Source organism: Erpetoichthys calabaricus, chromosome 11, assembly GCF_900747795.2.
Source record: "Erpetoichthys calabaricus chromosome 11, fErpCal1.3, whole genome shotgun sequence".
NCBI lineage: Eukaryota > Metazoa > Chordata > Cladistia > Polypteriformes > Polypteridae > Erpetoichthys > Erpetoichthys calabaricus.
This window is the reverse complement of record NC_041404.2, coordinates 3,354,915-3,379,673: the sequence shown is the minus strand read 5'-3', so window position 1 is coordinate 3,379,673 and position 24,759 is coordinate 3,354,915. Positions and strand designations below refer to the sequence as shown.

The window sequence follows — 24,759 nt, the reverse complement described above, 5'->3', positions numbered from 1 at the left end:
TTGGATAGAGAATGAAAACAAAAAAAAGCAAGGGGAGAATACACCCGCTCCAGAGCCAGTAAACAGGTTTTCCTGGGAATTGGGATTTTTTTTATGGTCATTGGCCTTTTTTATCCAGTTATGTATAACTATAACATTGATGTATGAATTTTGGCAGCAAAATATAATATGCTATGCTGCCTAATGTGTTTGCAGTTCTTTTGCATTTCATTATTTTTGGCCAAGCTTTCCTCTTTCGAGGGTACGTATAATTTAAGTATATAGACAACTTGCTCAAACATGCAGATGTATTTCAAAAATAGTACTACTAGATGTGGTCAGTCATTGCCATTAGCTATGAAATCAGGTACATGCAGCAATTCTTAAAGCATTTTGGAACTTGTGCATAGGTTTTTCTTTTCATTTTTTTTAAATCAGTTTCTTATTGCTGTCACAATAATTTCTATATCCACCAGCTTCAGAGTGAAAGAATTCATATGTTCACATACATATACAGAGAAAGTAAGGCAGGAGGACTTCTAAGTGCTGCTGCACCAGCGAACATTTCACTTTCAAGGAAGTAAAGGTACATTTGACGTGGACTGGAAATTCCTCAGCACAGGTGTGGTCCATTTAAATCTGACTTGACACGTCAAAGTGCTTCATTTAGCCATTGTGTTTCTGTGATTGCCACTGTTTGTGTTTTCTTGCAGTATGGAGCAAAAAAGCCTCCAAGAAGAACTAACTTGTGCCATATGTTTAAATATTTACAAAGATCCGGTGGTGATCCCCTGCCAGCACAGCTTCTGCTACGAGTGCATCAAGGAATATTGGATACAGAAGCCTTACAACATCAGTTGTGATTGCCCTCAGTGCCGAATGAAATTTGAAACGCAGCCAAGCTTGGAGAAAAACTTCACCTTGTGCAACATAGTCAACCAGATTCAACCCAGCAGCCCTGGCCCAGAGACACCAGACAGTGTGATGTGCGATTTCTGTGTGGATGGCACCACAGCAGCGACAAGGAGCTGCCTGAAGTGTGAGACTTCCTTCTGCTCGCTACATTTACAGGCACACCTTACCCGACAAAACCTCAAGGAACACATGCTGTGCAGACCTGTTGCCAACTTTTCAGAGAGGAAATGCTCAGTACACAGCAAGGTGTTTGAGTTCTACTGCAAGGAAGATGGATGTTGTGTCTGCGCCTCGTGTAGCGTCCATGGGACACACAGAAATCACACTTTACTGAGCCTGGAGGAAGCAGCTCTGACTGCCAAGGTAAGTTGTGAGTAGAATGCCTCACCAATCATTCTTAATTGCTTCTGCAATCCAATATATGTAATTAACACTCCCCACAATGCAATTGTTTTTGTATGGATCTTAAAGGTTTTACTTCAGTACTTGTTCCAATTGTAGAATTCATCCAGACAGAGACAGATAACTGTCGTAGTATAATCTGTGGGTCTTCTAAAAATTGTTTTGAGTATGTTCTGTTATTGTTTTATTATACCCCTTGGGATTAATAAAGTATCTATCTATCTATCTAATAATAATAATAATTCATTAGATTTATATAGCACTTTTCTCAGTACTCAAAGCGCTATCCACACAGGGAGGAACCGGGAAGCGAACCCACAATCTTCCACAGTCTCCTTACTGCAAAGCAGCAGCACTACCACTGCGCCATCTATCTATCTATCTATCTATCTATCTATCTATCTATCTATCTGTCTGTCTGTCTGTCTGTCTGTCTGTCTGTCTGTCTGTCTGTCTGTCTGTCTGTCTGTCTGTCTGTCTGTCTGTCTGTCTGTCTATCTATCTATCTATCTATCTATCTATCTATCTGTTTAGTATATCTTGCAATAGTTTACTGTGAGGCACAGGAACCAATCCTGGTTGGGGTGCCACCAGCTCATCATAGGGCCAATCTAGTATCACCAGTTAACGTAAAATGTAAGCCATTGGGAGGTACAGTGGAATATTTGAAGTGAAAACCCATGCTGAGAGACAGCTGGTCTGTGGTATGGAAGAAAATATAGAGTAAATTTAATAAATAGGAACGCGACAGTAAAGACTCAATAACAAAATGATATGTGAGCATAAATAATTCAAAGGTCACTAGTTATATGTATTATGTTGCTTATTTCTTTATGTATTTATTTATTTCAATAACACCACACGCAGCACAAAATTAAATACGGTTTGAAAATGAAAACTGCTCTTTTCACCCATCATCAATGTCCAAAGACCTAGTGAATAATGTTAGTAAAGCCTGAGAGAATCCCTTTCAGGGGCTGCAGTTGTGCTTGCTCAAAGTTGTGATTGTGCACATCCGTGGTGGATGAGTGCAAGAAAAGGTTGGCCAAATTTACTATGCTGAGCGAATCGACTATTTTAATTCAAGAAGCTCTGCATTTATCACTTTCGTCCATGTGGCTGTCAGCCAAAAGTTCAGAATCTGGCCTGCAGGTGATTCACTGCAGTGTTCGCTAATGACGACAATGGGCGATTAAAAGAGGCTGCCGCTGATGAGAATGAGAGTGGTTGGTGGAAAGAGAGGAAAGAGATGACAATGGGTGAGCGCAGCAACAGCTAATGAATATTCAGCCAGGGCAGATGACGGGTGCGAGTTTTGGTGGACTTACCATGGTCGTAATGGATGGGGTAACAACAGGGAGTGTGCTTTATTTAGATGTGAAATGAAGAAAAATAATGCCTAGTGGAGCCAGGTCATGGCATCTAGCTCCGCAGAATGGGTGGTTAGCTTCTTACCCCAAACAGAGCAGCTTGTTAGCTTTCACTTCCAATATCAGAGAAGAAATGAATGCACCTAATGTTGAAGGTATGTGTACCTTCTGGTGATTGGATCAAGGCCATTTTCAGGTGTAAATCCAGTACTTGCTTATAGGTGCCTTCTTTTGTCCATCACATCCACCCAGAGTGCAGTTTGTTGTTATAAGCCTACAATGAGTGTCCTTTTGGGTGCCTTTTCGTCTGATGGAATTTCTGCAGAAATGTCAGCAAAACTCTGATTTATACCTGTGTTACAAGAAGAAGTACAGAGCTGACCAAAATGTTGGCAGAGCTGAAGTTCAGTCATTCACTTTACATTTCACTCTGGAGGGCAGGTAGAGGTCCTGCCTGATTTCTGCAGTCCTGTCAGTCTGTTGTCTTAACAGCTCTTGCGTGGCACTAACAGCCTAGCAAAACGGGCACTACCCACTTTGTTCTGTAGGTAAATGAAATTAATCATTTTATACAATTTAAAGAAATGTAAAGTCCCATAGCTACCACAAAGCAATTCTACATCCCAAATACAGAGCTATGTATTGTTACATTGTGTATGAGACTGAGCATCATTTGACAGAGTTGTTTGCAATTCGCTGCAGTTCCTCAAATTCAAAACATGGGTGGAGAGATGTCCTTCCGTAATTGTTTCTCTGAAAGATACACAGGTGTTGATAGCAATGTATTTTAAACAGGGTCAGGTGCTTCCTTCCTGGGTATGATGTTAACCTGCATCCAGCCCTGCAAGCAGGTTCTCCATCTTGCAGGGTGTACTCAGGGGTTGATGGTAGCAATGGCACTCCAGCCACCGTAAAAAATCACACACAATGCCATTCCATTCAAACTAGTGTGGTGCAAAGGTTTCATCTGTTGCACGGCTGTGCTCGGGTCCTAATTTGGGATCCTGAGCTGGTTCGCTGTGTGGTGGGTGCAGCAAACCTCTTTTCTCTTCTGGTGCTTCTTTTTTTACATTTTATCAAATACTCTGGTAATAAATGGCTTAGACCAGACTGCTGTGGGAGACATGTGATCAGAGTAATGTAATAAATGGATGAAAGCTGGCAAGATAACCTTCTCCCAATTTTCCCACTGACTGGTACCACTTAGTACGGAGTTCACTTAGAATTTCCAAGTGGGAAGCTCGTAATTCCCAAAGACTCTGAAATCAGTATAGGTTGTCATTGTGAATTCTTTTAATTCTTTCAATGTGAACATCTCTATATATATAAAATCCAATGTCTGTCTGTCTGTCTGTCCGCTTTTCACGAGAGAAACTACATAACGGATTGTATTTAGATCAGGTTTTTTTCTATAATTTGCTTGAACATTCCGGTTGATTTTACGACTTCTCTCATTGCACTATGTATCATAGTTCGCTTGCGGTACTGATTTATTTGCACGAATCTGAGAGACACGCAGCAGGCCGAGGGGAGGGGGGCGGAGCCCTCTTCAATCATGCGCCAGCCTCGGGGTGTTCCTTACCTCCGCTTAGCTAGCGAACGAGAGAACTACTTAACGGATTTAGATTGGGTTTTTTTTTCTAAAATTTGCTTGAACATTCCGGTTGATTTTGCGACTTCTCTCATTGCACTAGGAATCATAGTTTGCCGAGGGGAGGGGTAAACATGACGTCAGGAGTAGGGAGCCGGGCAAGGCCCTCCTCACTGTCTTGTTTCACTACTATGCAGGCAGAGCCATGGGGGACAGCTAGTACTTAATATTTAAGCTCAAGAATATGAATGTGTTTTTATTGTAGCCCTAGTCTCTCTATATATAAAAGAAAATCCTGGAATGGAAAGCAAATTCAAGGCTACGATACGTGATGATCTCGAAAGACATTTTAAAGACCCGCGAGACCAAGGAGACTTGCCACGGTGCGTCTCGCAGTGACTGTAAACATGAGACTTGGTGCCACTCAGTAAATTCCCCAAAATATTGCTGACTAAACTCACTGTGACAAGCAACTTTGCATACCTCTGCCAAAGTGCACTCACTAAATAAAGTTCCCAGGGGAAAACTTTCAGAACAACCATATATTATGGTCTTCCCCTGTATATCTGTAAATTGCAAATTTATTAATGTGTGGATTTGCATACCCGACAAACACACCTTTGGCTTTATACTTTATATTAGATGAATATTCACACATTAATTAGGTTATCATTGGCTGTTCATTCTCAAATCTCCTTAATCCAATTTAGTGTGTCAAGGGACCAAAACTTATCTGGAATGCACTGGACACAAAGCAGGAATAAGCCGTGGACAGAACGCCAGTCCATCACAGCATCCAATCAGACATACACAGACTGTCAGTTTGAATTACCAATTAACACCTACATTATGGATAGGACAAAAAATCATACAGACGTGGGAAGAATGTGAAAGCTCTACATGGACAACTGGGCAGAAGATTCAAACCCAAAACACTACATCTGTGTGATGGCAGCACACACCATCCAGGTTGTCTTTTATATATTGGAATACAATTGAATTAAGCATGTTTGGGATTATTATGTAATTCACTGCACAAGATGAAATCTACTTACTGTTGGGTCATAACAACATCAGGCTTTGGTCATAAATATATTTAGTTGAAGATTATTCTTCATTGTTCTGTGCTTATTTTGTGTAATTCTCTTTTTCATTTTGTTCTGGATAGGTGCTTTTAAAAGATGAAGTGACAGATCTTAAAAGATCAATGTCAGACTTGCGGAAAATGAAGCTACACCTGAATAAAATGGAGGCAGATGTACTGGTAAGATGGTGTCTATTCCAGGCTTGTTGTTAGCTGAAGGGGTTGTGAATGGTGGCAACCCAGTGAATATTGATATTTCTATCAAGATTTTAAATTGTTTTAAAGATTAGAAGTTAAAAAATGGTTCATTGTAGGCTACTACTACTACGATGATATAAAATCTAAAGTGGAAGTTAAGGAGACCACAGTTCTAAGCATTGTATTACAGTGCCATGCCTAAAAAGATACATTCATTTTTGAACCCACTTAGTCCATTACAGGGTTGGAGAAGCCATAGCCTGTGCCAGCAGCATCAGGCACAAGGCAGGAATTAACTTTGAATGGAACACCAGTCCTTTATGCAGCACCTACTCAATATCTACATCCATCAGTTAATGTGATATGGATATCTTTCAAAAAATGGAGGAAAACTGGAGTACCACCCAGACATTGAATCAGTGTCTCTAATAGATCTAACCTTAGTGTCACAAAGACAGCGACCAGATGAGAAATGAACCTACATCCCTGGAGCAGTAGAACTAACCACTGCAGTGCGAGGCCACACTTGCCAACCTAGTTGTAGTCTACTAATAAAAAATGAGCAAACTGCAAACTGAATTTTTAGGCATTGTAAGTATTGTTCTGTGTCTACATATATTGTATTTAATACATATCCAGCCATCATTTGGAGTTCTGTCCTGGAATGGCAGAGTGCAACCAAGACAGGAATGGCTTCAGGATAGCATATCAGTCCATCACAAGTCTCAGCTACACAAGTGAATCCACACTAATGTGATCAGCCCCGTGCACACATCTTTGGGATGTGCAAGAAAACCACATGAATACAGAAAGAGCCTGCAGACTCCACGAAGACTGTTAGTCGTCTGGGTTTTCAGTGCCAGCCACTCTGCTGTGCTAACTGCAACCTTATAATGAAATAAGTGAAAATGAAACAAATTCTGAAAGTTGTAACCTTTTTGATATATCACCCTGTTTTTTACAAAAATAAGAATATCACAGATTACTGTACCATATCTCATGGGCTACATTTTTTAAATTGGAGCATTTAATTATGTCAAACAGGCATATTAGTTTGAAAAATGTGGCATTATGTTTAATGACTTTTTTGGATGTTTTTTTTTCTTTTTTATCATTATACATATTCAAAATGCTTTCGTACTTTGTCCTAAAATTACATCATGATTCCCAAGAAATTATTAAATTATCTGATAAAATAAGTTATTATTAAATAAATACAACACACAGTAGTGATTTTGAACATAAATTAACAACATGAGTGTTTAATATTAAAAAATTGTTATACATTTAAATTAGGCTGCAGGAAAATTTGCTCATGTTATATTAACCTTTACTTTTTGTAGCTGTACCAAAGTAAAGCACACAGAACAGTTTATAGCAATATATGTTCTGGCATGAACGCTCATAAGATAGGGCTTTCTGTTTAGCTCCATAACAACCAAAAATGACTGATTAATTCACTTGGCACTATATAAAAGATTATTTGGTTAACTTTCACAAAAAGTCATCACTATTACAAAGGGGTTGAAGTAGATTTTAGGATGTTACCAGCAAGAAAAGCAGTCTCAGCTCTGACCGATAAATCCAGTCACCAGAATGTTCTTTCAGAGTTGTATCGTGTTTATTTACCTCATTCTTTTCAAAAATAAGGTAGAAGACGCCTACCTTCTCAGAAACTCTACAACATCTACAGCGTCTTATGGTTAGCAGCAGGCAGCAGTAGGGAGATGTCCTTACTGCTGCCCCACCACCTTGAGATGTTCTGGGATTAAGGGGCAAAGCATCTTTGAAGAGTGGCTCCCAACTGGACCACCCTACAGCTGACCCACATTTACCGGCAGAGGTATGACTGGCAGCAATGCCCAGCAGGTAGAGAATATCTGTGCTTCCATCTAAACTGCCCAGTATCTCTAAACATAGTTTCTTAGTTATCAGCATTTCAACACTTAGCTGCAGTAAATGAAATATTTGGATTTTGGTACAAAAGGTCACATCAGAAAAAATGTTTTTCTTTTGGAGTCTAAACTTTAACCCTCTACTTACACAGGTTTTTAATTATACCCTGGATTATATGCTGCAGAGAAAGAGTTAATTAAATCCAGGGTCCTATTCAAATGAGAAATCTGGATGGATGATCAATTCTAACATATCTTCTGCATTCATGACCTTATTATTTCCCTCTGCTTGTTTTTTAATTGAACCTGTTGGACAGCCAGTTATATTTTAAAATGAACAGCATTCTCACATAAAAAAGCATAATTCACGATTTCTGTTAAAAATGTTACCTTCTAATTTACCCGACCTAAAAAACCCAGAAGTAGCACAGCCTGATTAGGGTATATTCTTTTTGGCAGCAATAATGTACCACTACTGGAATATACAGTATATTGCATACAAAAATGAGCATGACATATTGCTAAATGAAATGTGTCTGGTGTTCACACATTTTATTTACATTATTAAATATACCTTGAGATTTTTTGATTTTCAATTTAATGGACTCCCAAAAAAAATCACTTTAGGAAGTAATGGCAAGACAAACTAAACATTAAAATAGCAGAGTGCTTAAATCACTTTACAGAAGTGTTAACTGCCTTCCAAAAAATTCAGGTTGTGGTGTTTATAAAACTAATGTTATTCATGCAGATTTACCTCTCTTGATGTTCAGTGTTGGGAGCCTTGCAGCAGATTGTGTATTCTCTTATGTTCTCATTGTTGTATTTGCAGACTCAAACTGAGAGATACAGAAGTCGAATATTACTGACATACAGTGAAATCCAGAAGCAGACAAAAGAGGATGAGCAGTTTGTGTTGCAGCAGATTAATCTTCAAAAGCAAGAAGTGATTTCTAAGATCGAACAACATTGTAAGCAGGTTGATGCAGTAATGCAGACCCTCAAAGAAAAGGAGAAAGACATTCAGGACAACTTAGCCAATGAGCCGCTGTCTCTTATACAGGTAACATTAGCACGCTGGATCTCCGAAACCCAGAACTGGATATATCAGTTAGAAAAAGAACAGAACAATGTATTTATAACCCGAAGTAATCACCATGTTTAACACCCACACCAACAACTGAACAGGCTGCTTCCATACAGTTCAGCTGAATTATAAATGTCTTCAAAGTTAGCCTCATAATAGCTTTTCTATGTAATGTCTTCATTTGTAGCTCTTTCTAGTATAATCTATACAGAGAGCACATTGGCTGAGAAGTGATTCAGGGTCCCAAGCCTATGAGCAGTGTAGTAATCGGGGGTCCTGTACAATGAAATATGCAAAAAATTAGTAATGCAGAACAATCCCTACACCACCTTGTACTTCTGACTAGCATCACACAGAATTGCCACTTTTCATGAGACACATGCGCTAAAATGTTGTTTGTGCATAAATCTGTTCACCATTTTGTGACAAACCCACCTTGTAGCTCCATCCATCCATTATCCAACCCGCTATATCCTAACTACAGGGTCTCGGGGGGTCTGCTGGAGCCAATCCCAGCCAACACAGGGTTCAAGGCAGGAGACAAACCCTGGGCAGGGCACCAGCCCACCGCAGACCTTGTAGCTCTAGTTAGTTAAAAGTATGGAAGGCAGAAACATGCTGTTTGGTTCCCTTGCAACCTGAACACAGCTGGTATGATGCTACCAGCGATCTCCATCACGTTCTGCTATCCAGTGCCACAGTCAAGCACTAGCGGCAGTGCGGGTCTCCTGTGTGAAATATTTCCGCTGATAGTCTCTTATCTTTTTCTCAGATCTTTTCAAAGCTAGTCAAAGGATGCGCTTCTCTTCCCCGCCACAACGACTGCTGCCACTCAAGGATTTAGCCTTGTCCAGCCTGTGGAGCACTCATAGACAGCCGTCTTCCCACCCAGCATTGACTGAATTATTATGACATAATCTGTTTTTAAAATGCATTTTCAGGGACACCATCCAGTTGTGATTTTTTTCAGAAATTCAGGGAGTCTGGATGACAGCAATTATCATTGTAGCACCCAAAAGCACGTTTTTTTCCCTTTTATCATTAAGAAAGTGAGTCTAAACCAAATATGACAGTGAATCAGTTCAGCAAGCATTACTTTTTGCTTTTGTCTTATTTTATTTGTTCTTCTGGCAAAGATTCTGGACATCAGACAGAAAAGAAAGAAACATACAAAAATGCTCAGCTCTGGAAAAGTTTATCATAAAATATGAAAGCATACAGTGTACCCATCCATTACTAGCTACATAAGAGACTTTGCTTTTTTGTTTTCTGCTTGTCTCAACCGCTCCACTGAATTTACGAGGGTAACCTATGCACTGTTGAGGAGATGAAAATAAACACAGATAAAGTGGCATGGACAGCATGTTGCTTTCCATGGTACTGACATGTTAGCTGCCAGGCTTAACCCGGGCTGAAAGCAAAAGCAATAGTAGAGGGTGGCCCAGTTTATCTAAACAATTAGAAATCATGAAAAATAAGCGACAAGAAAATGGCCGCTAACAACTGCATGGCATTCATTATAAGTTATGTTAAACATCACAGAACACTTACTGTCACTGCAGAACAGAAATTAACAAATTTAGAAAATGAGTGCATTTGTGGGCCTGTTCTGCTGACTTACATGTAGTAGTTTTTTTTATAATCTTCATGTATTCTCATATGTGTTGGCATCTTCACAGATTATACAGGGGTGGGCAGAAGTAGGTTTACAGTTGTGAGTATGAGAAACACAGAGTTTACTGTTGTATTATTATTTATTTATTAACTATTGTATTACTTATTTATATTATTTGTTGTGTTCTTCTTATTATTATTATTGTTATTAGCAAGTAGACTACGAGATTATACCTAAACTAGTCATTTAGCCCGTTACAATAACGGGCGCTAGAACAGTAGTGCATAAACATTAGTAGGAACAGTCTATATTAAATGGCAAGGGACTTTGACCTCATTATTTTTGTTGGTCGTACTTTTCTTTCTTTCAGCCTTTCTTTTGTTGATGTTTACTTGCTGAGCTGACCGTTCTTCGTGGGCTGCCGCCGTGTATTGTGTGTCTTTAATTTTCTGTGACAGTAATACTGTCTTGTACGGCTCTATTCAATAAGGGCGCGTAGATAATTTAGTTCAAATGGCTCTGGAATATGTGAAGAGCAACAGGTGCAGATCTTTATTTACGCGCGCCTTTATTCGCTGCGCCCAATTGAGGTCGTCCTTTTGAGGCTCGCCTTTTTGTGCACGCCCTTATTGAAGGATACCGTCTTGTACGTCTGCTGGCTTGTACGTCCGTAATATACGTCCGTACGTCCGTAATATACCTTTAATTTTCTCTGGCGGTAATACAGGCGTGCGCGTCGGTAATATGCCTTTAATCTCCTCTGACAGTATTACTGGCTTGTATGTGGCTGTAATATGCGTCACTGTATTGTGTACCTTTAATTTCCTCTCGCAGTAATACTGGTTTGTATTTCCGTAAAACGCCTCTAACTTTCTCTGACAGTAATATTGCGCATCGCACCGTGCCCCGCGCATGCGCACTTCACCAGAAGACACACACACACACGGACACCTGGACGCACATAGGGATTTTATATATATAGATGTACTATACTGTTGTGACATTCTTTTGAGTTAATAAAGCTATTAAGGTAATAAAGTTGCTGTAATAATCATAACCTGCATGTCTTTTTCCTTACGAACAACTGTTAACCTTCTTTTGCCCACCTCAATATATTTCATTGTCTGTCTCATACAAGGCGTATTTTAACATTTCATTGACCCCTTAACAAGCAAGTGGGATAGATTGTGAAATTTTAAATTGCACATTCATCCAGTAGGACAGAATAAGAATATTTCCTAATTCCTTGTTTTCTGTCGTGACAGTTCACATTAAATCATTGCTGCTCTTTTCATTATAAGATTTGTGTCTGACTTTCATATAATATTTTATTTTCCTTTTTTTCTAGGCTGTTGATCCTTCCACCTACCAGTAAGTGCCTTCTTTCTTGCTTTTTATTTTTTAAATAGGCAAATGAGTGAAATATACTACCATGCAGCTTTTGTGAAATAAATATTTCACAAACAGTCTCATGGAAGACTTATCCAGATTATATGGAATGTGTTTTACTTTTCTTTGTTATTGATTGGTAAGTTACATTACAGATGAACCAAAGATACCATGAGTACCAGCTACCAAACATTAAGGTTTAATATCAGTATCTTTCCATTGTCCTATTTGACCCAATTTGAGGTAAATCCAAAGGTACTGAGACATCAGCCGGTTAACAAAGGCCCATCTTATTTATTTTGGAACAGTCATGAAGACTTGTAGTGTAGCGGACTAAAAAACCCAGCTAAGGTTCTCACTGCCTTTGACAGTGATTTATTTATTTTTCTGGTGGGGATCCCAGGAACACACCCAGCCTTGGCCTGACTCACACACACTCCCTCACAGACATAAAAAAGCAACTGGTAATAAAACAGAAATTGAGGACTATATTAAACAATAATAAACTAATATAACTATACAAACTACAATGATCCCACCCCAGTTCCCTTCCGGCAATACACAATAAACACAAATTCCACAATAATAAGCGACTAACAAAAACCACACACAATGAAGTCCATGAAAAACGGCAACTGATGTAATGAAATGATGGAGATGGATAGTCCAGAGATCAGCTCGCTGTATGTGAATGTAAAGATCAGTCCTACCGGTATTTCCTGATGAGATAATGACGTGTCAGAGGGATCAGGAGCTCTCCTTTCTTTGTAGGTTGACAACAAATCCTAATACAGTCCTCATGCAGCAGGAAGACACCAGATAGTCCATACACCAAAACAGGAGACGATCCAGGACAAAACAAGAATCCACTGGTATTGAACGGGAAGGCAAAAAGACAAGTAATGCCGACACAAAACAACAAAAACCTCTCTCTTCTCTGTATAACTGGCCTCCTTTTAAATCTTGCGCCAGCCTCCTTTTCCCCAGCAGCCCCTGCACCCTCAGCAGACAACCAATCAGAGCCATTGCAGGGAGTGCTGGGAGTTGAAGTTTTCACTCCCCAGTAGCACCGCTACAGTACAATATATTTTTCAATCTGCATTATGGCCTTTTGATCTTTCTTTTACGATTCCACCAAACATTTAGTAAAGTGTATCTGTTATTATTCTTATTACTAATATGTTTGTTTTTTGAATCTTACATTAAATGCACAGTCAAACTTAAATCATCTTTCCTCAATTTTCATATTGACTTTATTTGGGAACATTAGTCAATCCTCACAGATCATAATGCATACAAAATGTGAGTCAGTCACAGATACTAATAAAAATCCTGAAAAAACTGATCAGCTAATACATAAGAATATCTTTAATAAATTATAAGAGAACTTTCAGTCCGTAATGCTTGTTTTTTTAAACAAGAAGAACACTCACGGATGCAGGGTGAATTCTTTGTGCAGAGCAGTTAAAGACATGAATCGGGCATAGAGTAAGTTTCTTCTGGCTACCTGATTCTCATCCAAGGGTTCCCAATTTCAGTTCCTGCCAGAATTTATAGTATATTTTACGTTTTTCAGAAAATTAACAGATTTTTTAGTGAGCCAGAACAGCTTTGTCTTCCTCAAACTGAAACCCTCAAATTTTGTTCTGTTAATTCTTCCTAAATATATTTTCAAAGAGGTACGTTATGATGAATATCTATACCATTAGTGCTGACTGTAAGAACTCTCTTTCTGAATGACATGCCAATATTAATAAACATCTGCGTACCAAGCTTCTAAATGGCATACCAACAGATGACCAGGTAACTCAAGGGTCTTAAACTAAGTTCCAGGAGGGCCATCATTTTCATTCCACTCACTTTCTTAGTTAGAAGCCAATTCTTGCAGTTAACAAAACAGATTTTTTTAAATCTATGGTTTGTTAGTCCTCTCATTCTGCCACACCAGACTTTTCCAAAACTGTTGCATTGCTAATGTATTATTGTCACACAAGTGTCAATTTCACATAAAAAATAAACTTGAACAACAGAACCATCCAAATGTTTGCGAACCAGATCAGTGCAATATTAGTCAAGACCTTTACTTTTTTTTTCAGATATTTCATTGAAGTAGATATTGTATGATGGACACATAAGCATACATTGAGCATACGTTAAGTTATCAGGCTATCTGCTGCCTCCCATTGCATGTTATTATTGGTTGCTTGCTGGTTAATGAAGATAGAAACAGGAGTTCTAAATCTTAGAAAACAAGTCAAGTAAATCTGAGGCAAAAGTAATATAGCATGTCCAATTAGCAGAGACAAATAAAAACTAATTAAGAAAATGATCAGAGCAAAACCCAACAGCCACTGTAGCCCTCCAGGATCTGAGCTTGACACCACTAATTTACTGTTCCTTGTCATGTTTTCACCATTAAAGCCTTGATTATGAAAATTTTGAGAATAAATTAAAGATACGGACATATTCACAATTAATTGCCTGATGAAAATTGAAGTATACAGTGAAAAGTGAGAATCCTAAATAGAGAGTAACACCACCACATGCCAAAAGAGCCAATGAACTAGACTTACTGATAATCACACCACTGGCTTCCAGGACTAGAAGGCAAGCAGAGATCATCAATGCATAACAATAATAAAATTACAAGTCATAAAATACTTAAAAGTAAATCATATCATTACCAAATAAAAGTCGGTTACATGGAAATTCATTTAGTGAAGCTCAAACGAATATGCTCATACTGTGCCATCCATTTATTAAATCCAGAAAAACAGGCCATTGACGGGCTAATAATGTTATGCTTTTGTCATAAATACAAATATACAACATAGGTAACCATGACAGTCCACAAATATCCAGTTCAACAAAAACATACTTAGACATTCAACCAATTATTGTACACATAGGGACACCCACACAACTTAGTGATGTTTTTGATGAGCCTGGCCCCTGGACATTCCAGCCACTAACATCTTCCATTGCTATCCCTTCTTCTACATTATTATTCCTTGTAGTGCGTGGAAGTTTCAGTTTCATCAGCTATGACAGCTTTCCCCAACCAAAACTTCATGCTGTATTTTTATGGAAAGAATCAATTACACTTTACCAACTGAGTCAGGGTTCATTCCACTTACTGTAGGTAGTGTGCTGCATGATTTTAAAAAAAAAAAAGTGAAACTTTGTCTGTTCATCTGTATGGTTCAATGCTGATAAACATAATTTTTGATATTTTTCCATACCCTGCTACCACCCTTCAAAGATGGCACCTATTGCCATTTTCAGCATTCAGAAGCCTTTTGCAAGATGTGAAATATCTCCTGAGCCAATGAAGATATTGTAATAATTCAGAAAAGTTTTTTCTCAGCCTAAATTTAGGGTTATATTTTGTTTGATCATATGCAGTAGCGGGGGGGGGTTGGGGCGGTTAAAATTTTTTGCAATCAATCTACAATACAAATGATTTCAGATTTTTTTCAAAATTGGATGAATCTTAATGGAATGACCCTCTGGGTGGCATCAGGACCTCTCTTTTACAACACCAGTCTTGCGGAAATCTTTTTTTTTAATATACATTTATTTTGTGTCCAAAATAAATATATTTGTGTCCAAAAATCGAAATTATCAACACACTATCTCATGCAAACATGCTTTGGGTTTGACCCTTAACCCTATTGTTCATTTTTACTCCTGAATGAACAAGGCAACTACAGTATATGTCTATGTTCTGGGATTGCCCTCAGTTTTGAAGTTCTGGTCTGAAATATGTATTCATTTTCTATTAATATTCATTTTTGTAACCCATATTTTTCTCCTCTTAGATCTTTCCTCGTTTTCTCTTTTATCTTTTGCATTAGAGGTCATTTCTGTTAGGTAGAATGCCTAGAGGGGCTGGGTGGTCTCGTGGCCTCAGAACCCCTGCAGATTTTATTTTTTTCTCCAGCCGCCTGGAGTTCTTTTTTGTTTTTTCTGTCCTCCCTGGCCATCGGACCTTACTTTTATTCTATGTTAATTAGTGTTCCCTAATTCTATTTTCTTATTTATTTTGTCTTTTTTCTCTTTCTTCGTCATGTAAAGCACTTTGAGTTACAACATTTGTATGAAAATGTGCTACATAAATAAATGTTGTTGTTATTAGGGACAATTGCTGACAAACTTGCTCCAGCCTCTGCCTGCTTCCTTCTCTTTGGAAATCCTCCTTTTTGAAACTTCCTTTTCTCCATAACAATAATCGCAACGGTGTATCTGTCTTGTACATTAACAAGTGGACATAAACAATAACAGCTGGTCTTTGCTCAGCCGCCTTATCTTTAACCTTTAGTTTAGTATCACTTTCTTAATTCTTCTCAGGGAGCTGCCTCTCTCTGGTCGGTTAGCTTGGGCTTTCAATTTTAACATGTCCTGTGCTTAGAGTCAAGCAGGTGTGGCCAGGTGCAGGAACGACAGGTCGCAGAAAGGATGAAAAATTGGGACACCAGCTGGTCCAACAAAAAGCACCTCTCTTGGTGTCTGTACAAGCAGCCCTTTAGGAAAATAACAACAAGAGTATTGGGGGTCATTTACTGGAGCTCTGTCCGGCGGGTTGCTCTGATTGGAAAAGACGCCTCCTTCCAGGCAGCCAGGCTTCTTATATCTCACAAAGTGGAAGGGGCGACGCTAAGTGCTTTGACTGGGCTGCAAAGAGAGAAGGAGAACAGAATGTTAGTGATAGCACCTTCTCTATCCCCAGTGGGTTGTCACATCCCTCGACTGAGCCAGTGAGGAGATCCTTCGATGCGCATTGGTGACACAAGGCTGTTCCTAGATTTTGGATTGGCATTTTACCCATTAATTATAAAAAAAGGTGGTTTCTTGTTTAATACATTTTGTTTAATTGACACCTTTAAAAAAGATTTGATCTTAAAAATGAAATTATTGTTGGAGACTCGGAAGGTCTGGATGTTAAGTTCATAATTCTCATAGCTTATGAACAAGTACTATTGTGGTGGTATTAGAGTCCCAATCTTCTCATCATCTAAAACCATTACTCCAGGTGAAGGTGATGGTGGCTGCAGGCCAAGCAGGTCAGCCTACACTTCCCTGACCCCAGCTACTGATTCCAACTCTTCCTGGGGTATTTCCAACCATTTCAAAGCCAAAAGAAAGATATAATCTCTCCAGCGTGTTCTGGGTCTGCTGCAGGGTTTTCACTCAGTGGTACATGCTCATAGAAGATCCAGAGGGGCACACATACGAACTAAAAAAATAAGCCATATTGACAGATTGTAACAGTAAAATTCCTTTCCATTTGTCCCTGTAACTAATATGCCACAACTTAAGGTCACTGCCAAACCAAATGCTCACTTAAAGATAAAACTGAAGGTGGCCCAAACAGTCACCCATCTGTTTAGCCAACACCTGTTGGCAAAACCACTGCAACTGAATTTTTGTCAGTCTCTGGCTCCCACCATGTGTTCCATACTGCTGGGCTAACCTCTGATTCCCCTCAACACACACTCTTATAAGAAAGTTATGAACACAAATTGAAGGAAAGTCTTAAGTGAGAAGTCAAGCAAAATGACACCTTTTATTGACACTAAAAACTAAAAAGATTACAATATGCAAGGTTTCGAGGCAACTTAGTCCCCTTCTTCAGGCGAGACATTACATCTTGCCTGAAGAAGGGACCTGAGTTGCCTCGAAAGCTTGCATATTGTAATCTTTTTAGTTCGCCAATAAAAGGTGTCATTTTGCTTGACTTCTCACTACATTCATAATGGCCTAGTACTAAGGACAGTCTTTAATAAATGTCTGCTCTAAAATTAGAGCAGTGTGGGAATCGGGACATACTCACCCTTATGTAAAGCATTCCAAGAAATGTACAGAAATGAGAGCACAGGCAGAGCAGTTGCTCACTGACTTGTTTTTGACTGGCATTTTAACTGACATGTGGGTAATCAGCTGAAATGCCAGCTGTCATTTCAATGACGTCTTTGACTGGACGTGTTTAGAGGCTTACTGCCTCCGCTTCTTTACATACATTCTTGCTAAGAATTACGTTGCCACTCCTATTTTTGGTGGGAAGCCGCATTGGGCAAAGAAGATCAAATTACAGCATGGTGTGTTAAAAAAAATAATAAAGGAAGCCCAATTATCGAGAATTTCTTCAGGGTTTCACTTTATACAAAATCCTGCCAACATGCAGGCTCATGATGCCTAAAAGAAGCATGAGACTCTTCAAATCCTCAGATGATACAACTGACTGTTTTTTAATGTCCCATTTTGTGTATATATTTTATAGGTGTGACACTTTATTAGTGTATTCAACTTCCATTGTCTGTTTTACAGGGCAGCTGAGATTGAAAGCTTTCCAGATCCTCCAGATGATCTTAAACTACATGAGAGCAAATTCCTCAGCATCCTCAGAGAACGAACCCAGCAGCATCATGGCTATTTAACAGCAATATGGCACATCTTGAGTATGAATATCTCTTAATATGAACAAGACAGATTTGATTATATTTTGGCTTTATTGTATGCATCATTAGTGCATAACAAAATGCATTACCTTGGGTATGTGTTCTTTTTGATTTTATTTGGATCTGATTTAACCCAAGCAATGCCCACTTCCTACCTACCTCCTAGCTGGATGCTGTCCTACTGGCATCCCTCTATATGTGCATTTGTGTGTTCCAGCTACTGGCACTCACCTACGTACACCCAATCTGCTCTTCGCAATTTTTATTGCATATACCATGCTCAGTCAAAGCAACGACAGTCAGGATCCATGGACAGTCTCACTTTTTGTTACTACTGATTGTCCAAGAACAAAGCTAACTCTTCAGCTTACAGAACACTCACCGCCTGTTGCATTAGCTTAACAGCATCATGTAAAGCATTCAAATGTTTAAGGATAGTCTTCCAAAAGTGTAAGTTCTTGGAATGTGAAACAATTGTTATTAGTGAGGCTGTCTACCCATGCATTCTGGTATTGAAATGAAATGAAGGATACAAGCTTTCAGTGTTGACTTCCTACATTAAATTAAGGTATTTACACAAAAAACAAGTTAATGGAATTGCAGCACTTCTTATATATTAGCCCACCCTATTTTAAGGAACGAAAAGTAATGTGTGGAAGATCAGCCCGGCTACAGCCAGACACTGAGACACACAATGTTCAAAAAACACGCACATGTTTATTAATTGTCTTCTCCTGCACAGCACACAGTGCACAAATTACCTAAAATAAAGCTCAGTCCCTTTTCTTCCTCTTCAGCCGCCTCCACTCCTCTCCTCACAAGCTCTGTCCTCTGCCTCCCCGAATGGAGTGAGGCCGCCTCTTTTATGGTTCACCCTGATGATTTTCCTGCAGCACTTCCTGGTGTGGCGGAAGAGCTGCAGTGCAGGGCTCCGGGATCGTCCAGGCGCCCCTTGGCAGTGGCCATGGACCCCAACAGGGTTGTGCTTCCAAGCTCCAAATCCATTACCCCAATACAATCCAGGGGGTGCTGCCCTCTTGCACCCCGGGGAAGATATTGCCCTTCTCCCGGTCCTACCCTTCTCCAGGTGTCCCGGTAGGGCAAGGTCCACGGACATCTGCCACAAATGGTACAAATTAATATTCTATGGACTATGTGATAAAACGCTAATGCCTCTGTGTGTTTATGAGTATGTGTAGTCCCTCCGAGCAATCACATTTTAGTCACTTTTGCTTCAGTTGCTCATTCAATAGAGATTGAAACAGGAAGTGTTGGGTAAAAGAGGTTGACGCACACAAGGATACCGAGGAAAGGCATAGGAGGAACACTGAGAGTCAGCTTCAAATGGGAAGTATTCATGAGAAAACAATGTTTTCACAGTAAGTAATGGAGGTCTGTTGACCACTGGTGGTAGTCAAAACACAAACAGAAGGCTATCAATTCACCTCGAAATGACAGAACCCAACATGCAGGCTTTACAAGAATGCAATCAAGAGAGGAAGTGCTGGCCAAGACAGGTTGACACATGAGGACAAGGCGTAGAACAAACATTAAGGGTATACATAAGCCAAGAGATATGGAATATTTTCAGATTTATTCTATTACCTCTCTTCAATAGGTAGCACATTACCAGACACTAGCGGTGCTATGGTGCCCTGTCCAGGGTTTGCTTCTGTCCTGGACCCTATGGATGGCTGGCTTAGGCTCCAGCATCCCACGTGACACGGTTCAGTACAACCCAAGTTAGAAAATGACTGCCTGGCAGTACTATGCCAATGCTTTACTCCATCCATCATAGTTTCCCACTTATTTTAGTTGCTCATTGCCTTCAGCAAGTGAAATATATGCTCAATCAGATTTAGGTCAGGAGACTGACGTGACCATTCAAGAATATTCCAGTTTTTAGCCTTAACAAACTCTTTGGTTGCTTTAACTGATTGTCCTTCCATGGTGTAAAGCGCCAATCAATGAGTTTTGATGCATTCTGTTGAATCTAATCATATAAGATTTATCTTTATACCTTAGAATTCGTCTTGTTGCTTTTATTGGTAATCACCTCATCATCAAATAAAAGTGTCAGTCATACATGTAGAAGCCAGAGTATTACCTCCACCATGTTTCACATAGAAGAAGGTATTCTTAGGATCATGAGCAGACCCTTTCTTTCTCCACAATTTTTCTGTCAAGTACAGGTGAATCTTCATCTTATCTGTCCATAACTGTACAGGTTTTTGGATGTAGCTCTTAGCAAACTGTAACCTGGCATTTCTGTTTGTAAAGCTTGTCAGCGGTTTTCATCTTGTGGTGAATCCTCTGAATTTATGCTCATGCAATCTTCTCTTTACAGCCTTCTCAGACGCAGTTAAACGCCTCCATCCTAGAGTGTTTTTAATCTGACAGACCGTTGAAACGTTTTTTTGTTTTTTTTTTTTTTTTATAAGTGCAGGTATTCTTCTGTCATCTGCTACAGTAGTCTTTCTTGGTCTACCAGACCATTGGGTATTCCCAAGCCCATCAGTACATTCCTTATATTTAATTAATTAACATTTGGAAAACCTCAAGTTTCTGTTGTGTTTTAGATATTTTTTTTTTCCAGATTTTTCAGCCTCATATTGGCTCGCTTTACTGGTGTTTGCACCTCTTTTGCCCTCATGCTGAGTGACAACAGCAACAGATTCCAAATGAAAATGCCACACTTCAAATCACTTGTGGGCCTTTTATCAGATTTGTTGTTCATGACGATGATGCAGTAACACACACCATTGATTTAGTGCTGAAAGTCTGCATTAAAAACTCATATGCTTTGTTTCACCTCAGTACCAGTATGATTGGGTACAGAGCCACACCAATGACAGTCGTGTTGCTGTTCAAATACTGTATAGCAACCAAGGAAGACAGAGGCACCCAAGGAGCACCAAGTAGCAAAGCCCTTTATCTTGTCTTCAGCTCCTTAGACTTGGCTGCACAATCAAGTTGATGGAAGCTCTAGGCTGAAGTGTTGATCTCTCTACTGTATCTGTACACAGAGCTGGCTTGACTGTCTTGGCAAACTTGGGACTTCTGTAAGACTCCATAAATACACTTGAATCGCTTTATAGTACTTTGAATTATTATTGGTTAAAATTCATGGTCAGATTAAACATCAGTAGTTCCAATTGGTCAGTCTTTTGTTTTATTGTGTTAACGCTGCGCCCTTCCATATTTCCAGCATGTCACCTGTCCATCCCCAGAGTGGTGTGATCGACTCCTTTATCAAGCCCATCATGTAAACAAGTCGGTCCTTATAGCGAGTGTCACATTATGCAACTTGTAGTCAGCTGGTATTTTTTAGACTTGCTGACTGCAGTTGCTGATCTCGTCGCTGGACCGGGTCAATTTAAAGAACTGAAAATCGCTGGCCATGCCACATTTACCGACTGAATGCTGACCTTCCAGCACAGTCAAACTCATCCCTTTTTCAGACAGCCAATAGCGTGCTACCTGATGGAGCTGGTGCTATGTGAAGGGTTAAGATATATGGCGAGTTCAGCTGCAGTCTCTGTCCCCTGTCCACCTTTTTTTAATCTTTTTTCCATTTTGTTGTGAGACATCAGACAGACCGGCTTCTGTTCCCCTTATGAGGTCCAAAGGCCCCATGTTTCATATTCGTCGTCTCTGCACTTTTACGCGAGTATTCACTGGTTGTCAGCTCTCATGCACACAGAGTCGGCCCCCTTTTGATTAAAGACAAAATCAAACCTGTTGCTTCTGTTAGAAGCAAGATATGTTGCAGTAGCAATAATAATGATTGGATTCTAATCGATTATAGCCAGGGCAGCTCTTCAGGCCTAAGATAAAGGATCCTTACTATATTGTGTCTTTCTTTATATGTAACTTAGCACATTTATGGAATTAACCTAAAAAAAAAAAGGCTCTGAAAATTTTCAAGTATATTGTACTGGAAACTGCCTTAGGTCAAAGTTCCAGAAAAACCAGAAACAACTGTCGAGCTGTAGCAATGACATCAGCCACATAATGATGATGAACTATTTAGAACAAGAAAACCAGTCCGGTAATTCCCACAAATTGGTGTTCACTGAACGGTGAAAGTATAAATGGGAGTTAAATACAAAACAACAACCCTTTGCCAAGCTGCAATGTTAAAGGACAACAAACTTTTATAATTGCTGCCTATTAAGCAATTCTGTTTAAAACTGGAAAAGCAGAGTCCACTTATGTAACGTCATTTCTTTGAAAGAGTTATGGCTTATTGCATAGAATGTTCTCGTGTGTGCATTCAATCCTCTAAACTTCAGCAGACTTTCTTTTAATTTGGGCAGCATTCATTTAACATTAATATCACATTTTTTGATCCAAATTTTTTTTGTCTCTTTCCAGATTGCCAGAGTTTAACTTTTGATCTAAATACCGTCCACACCAATCTAACTGTCTCCCAGGATCGTAAGACTGTCACTTGGTCAGAGTCGAAACAGTCATACTCACCACATCCAGAGAGATTTACCTACGATTCACAGGTCTTGTGCTCAGAATGTTTTAACACTGGAATCTCCACCTGGGACATCAAGATCAGCGGAGAATATTTCAAGGTAGGCGTCGCTTATCAGAAACTGGAAAGGAAGAAACTCCTGACGTCTATCCTGGGTCAAAATTCAGCATCCTGGTGCATCTGTTCTCTGAAAGGGGAATTTAAAGCTTGGCACAACAATATCTGCACCTACTTTACTCCTACCAAAGATCTTAAACACATTCGTGTTTGTTTGGATTATGAAGGTGGAACACTGTCTTTCTACCAGGTCACTAACACTCTGCTTCATCTGCACACCTTTAAAACTACTTTCTCTGAGCCTGTGTATCCCGCCTTCAAGTGTGGGGATGACACAACTATGACTCTGTGTTAGTCTTCAAGAGTTGTGCGTAAGCAATACGTAGACTCACAAACACATCACTGCTAAAATGTCAGTGCAGGAGATTCCAATTTTACCAAAGGTCTGTCTGGTGTGGCCCAGAAACTAATGCACTGGCGTTCAAACCATAGAGCGACAAGATGATTCCCTGCGCCTCACTGTGGTTACCCTGCCATGACCACTTGTTAAAAATCACTTGGAATGAATACTATTACAGAGCTTTCTTCTTCACATGGCGTTTTGTTCTAAAAAGGCCCTATATGAAACAAAAGGTATTTGTTTCTAATAGAAAACTGTTTTGAATATGCTCACATATTACACATTTATCTTCTGCTCTAGAAGAGAAGTACATTTTTAATGTTAATAAAGCAAACACTATTATAGTTTATGTGCAATAACTGTTTATAATCTATACAGTCATAACGGTTCAAATGGAAGATAATAACTGCAACCTAGAAGCTTGTGATGTAGCCTTACAGCTCATGTCCACAGCAGTCACACAATGCATTAAGTTCTGCACCAAAACTGTCGATACCTTGTTAGGGAAAAAAAATCTCGATTCCCAGAGTGTTCTTGATCCGTTGTTTACTTCTGCACTAGTACACAAAGGCTCTCCGGACTCTATTTAACAAAGACGTCTCGGGAGCATAACTTGCAAGACGTCCGTTCTACATTGTAATCACAGATATGCTAATTATTCTTTGTTCAAACAAAACATTTTATAAGTATGAATATACGAGAACATCTTTAGCATATAGCTGATAACATGATATTGTTTAGGCAAGGAGATTAACTTAAAAAGGTGAAGTAGGATGATCTAAAGGTTAGTAATGGTATATATTCACGGTTTCGAGACTCAACGTCGGACGCAGCTTCCTAGGGAAGTGTCTGCACACTTTAAACCACACAAACCAATCAGTGTCATCTTCTGCTTTCGGCTGCTCCCATTAGGGTTCGCCTCAGCGGATCATCTTGTCCCATATCTTCCTGTCCTCTACATCTTGCTCCAACATACCCATCACCTGCATGTCCTCTCTCACATGTGTAAAGCACATTTATTATGTTGGTAATTTTGCAGAACTCTTTTAAATATAACCTTAAGCCAGCTGCATCCTTTTGTGACAATAGTTGCTTACTTAAAAAACATTTTAAAAAAAACCTTGTACCTTGGGACAGCTTAGCTATTAGCTGAACAAACGAGCTTGATGGAAGGGATGGTCTCCTCTCGTTTATCAAACTTAACCTTCTTCGGTCTTACGGCTTGCAGCCATTTCTAATTCCTTTGCTTGTCTGCTGAACTTTAATCTGAGGGTTTTTTTCCTGCTTGACTTACTGATGGATCTACTTAAACTGAACAGAAAGGTCAGGTATGCTAAAACAAGAAGAAAGGAGTTAAAGTGGATGTTCTGATTTCACAATTAGTGACTGGAAAGTTCAAGTGTTGCCACTTCTCAACAATGACTTTAAAGACTGCCATCAGCTGCGAGTTAAATGTTAAATTCCTGAGAACCCGAGTCTACAGGACCCTGTAGAGTTATTTGTAAATATCTGTTATAGCAGGAGTGACGAGAAATGGACAACAACCTGACACCATGCATCTGAACATGGCTGATACTGTACTGCTAGGGTTTTCTTTTTCTTTTTAACTGATGCAAATTTTTGATGTCTGACAATTATACTTTGTATAAAGATGGGACATTCATCATCTCACTTCGTTTTCATCACATCTTGTATAAAAACGTCTACGCGTGGAATTGTGCGTGTCTGACTGGCCCGGAAGTGAGAAGTAGAGTCGGGGTAAGTGCTCCACCTCCGAGGATACGCAAGCAAGCCAAGCACACCGGCAAAACGAAACCTCTGAATAAAGAGTCA

At 39.4% G+C, this 24,759-nt stretch overlaps 1 protein-coding gene across 1 annotated transcript; it reads left to right on the top strand.

Annotated features, from left to right (window-relative positions):
* The first annotated feature begins 641 nt into the window (after positions 1-641).
* Positions 642-23,813, top strand: LOC114660145 (E3 ubiquitin/ISG15 ligase TRIM25-like). The gene is made up of 6 exons (XM_028812647.2): positions 642-1,257; positions 5,426-5,521; positions 8,267-8,497; positions 11,485-11,507; positions 17,853-17,983; positions 22,361-23,813. The coding sequence occupies exons 1-6, from the start codon at positions 694-696 to the stop codon at positions 22,879-22,881; spliced, it is 1,566 nt and encodes a 521-aa protein (XP_028668480.1). The 5' UTR covers positions 642-693; the 3' UTR covers positions 22,882-23,813.
* Positions 23,814-24,759: the final 946 nt, after the last annotated feature.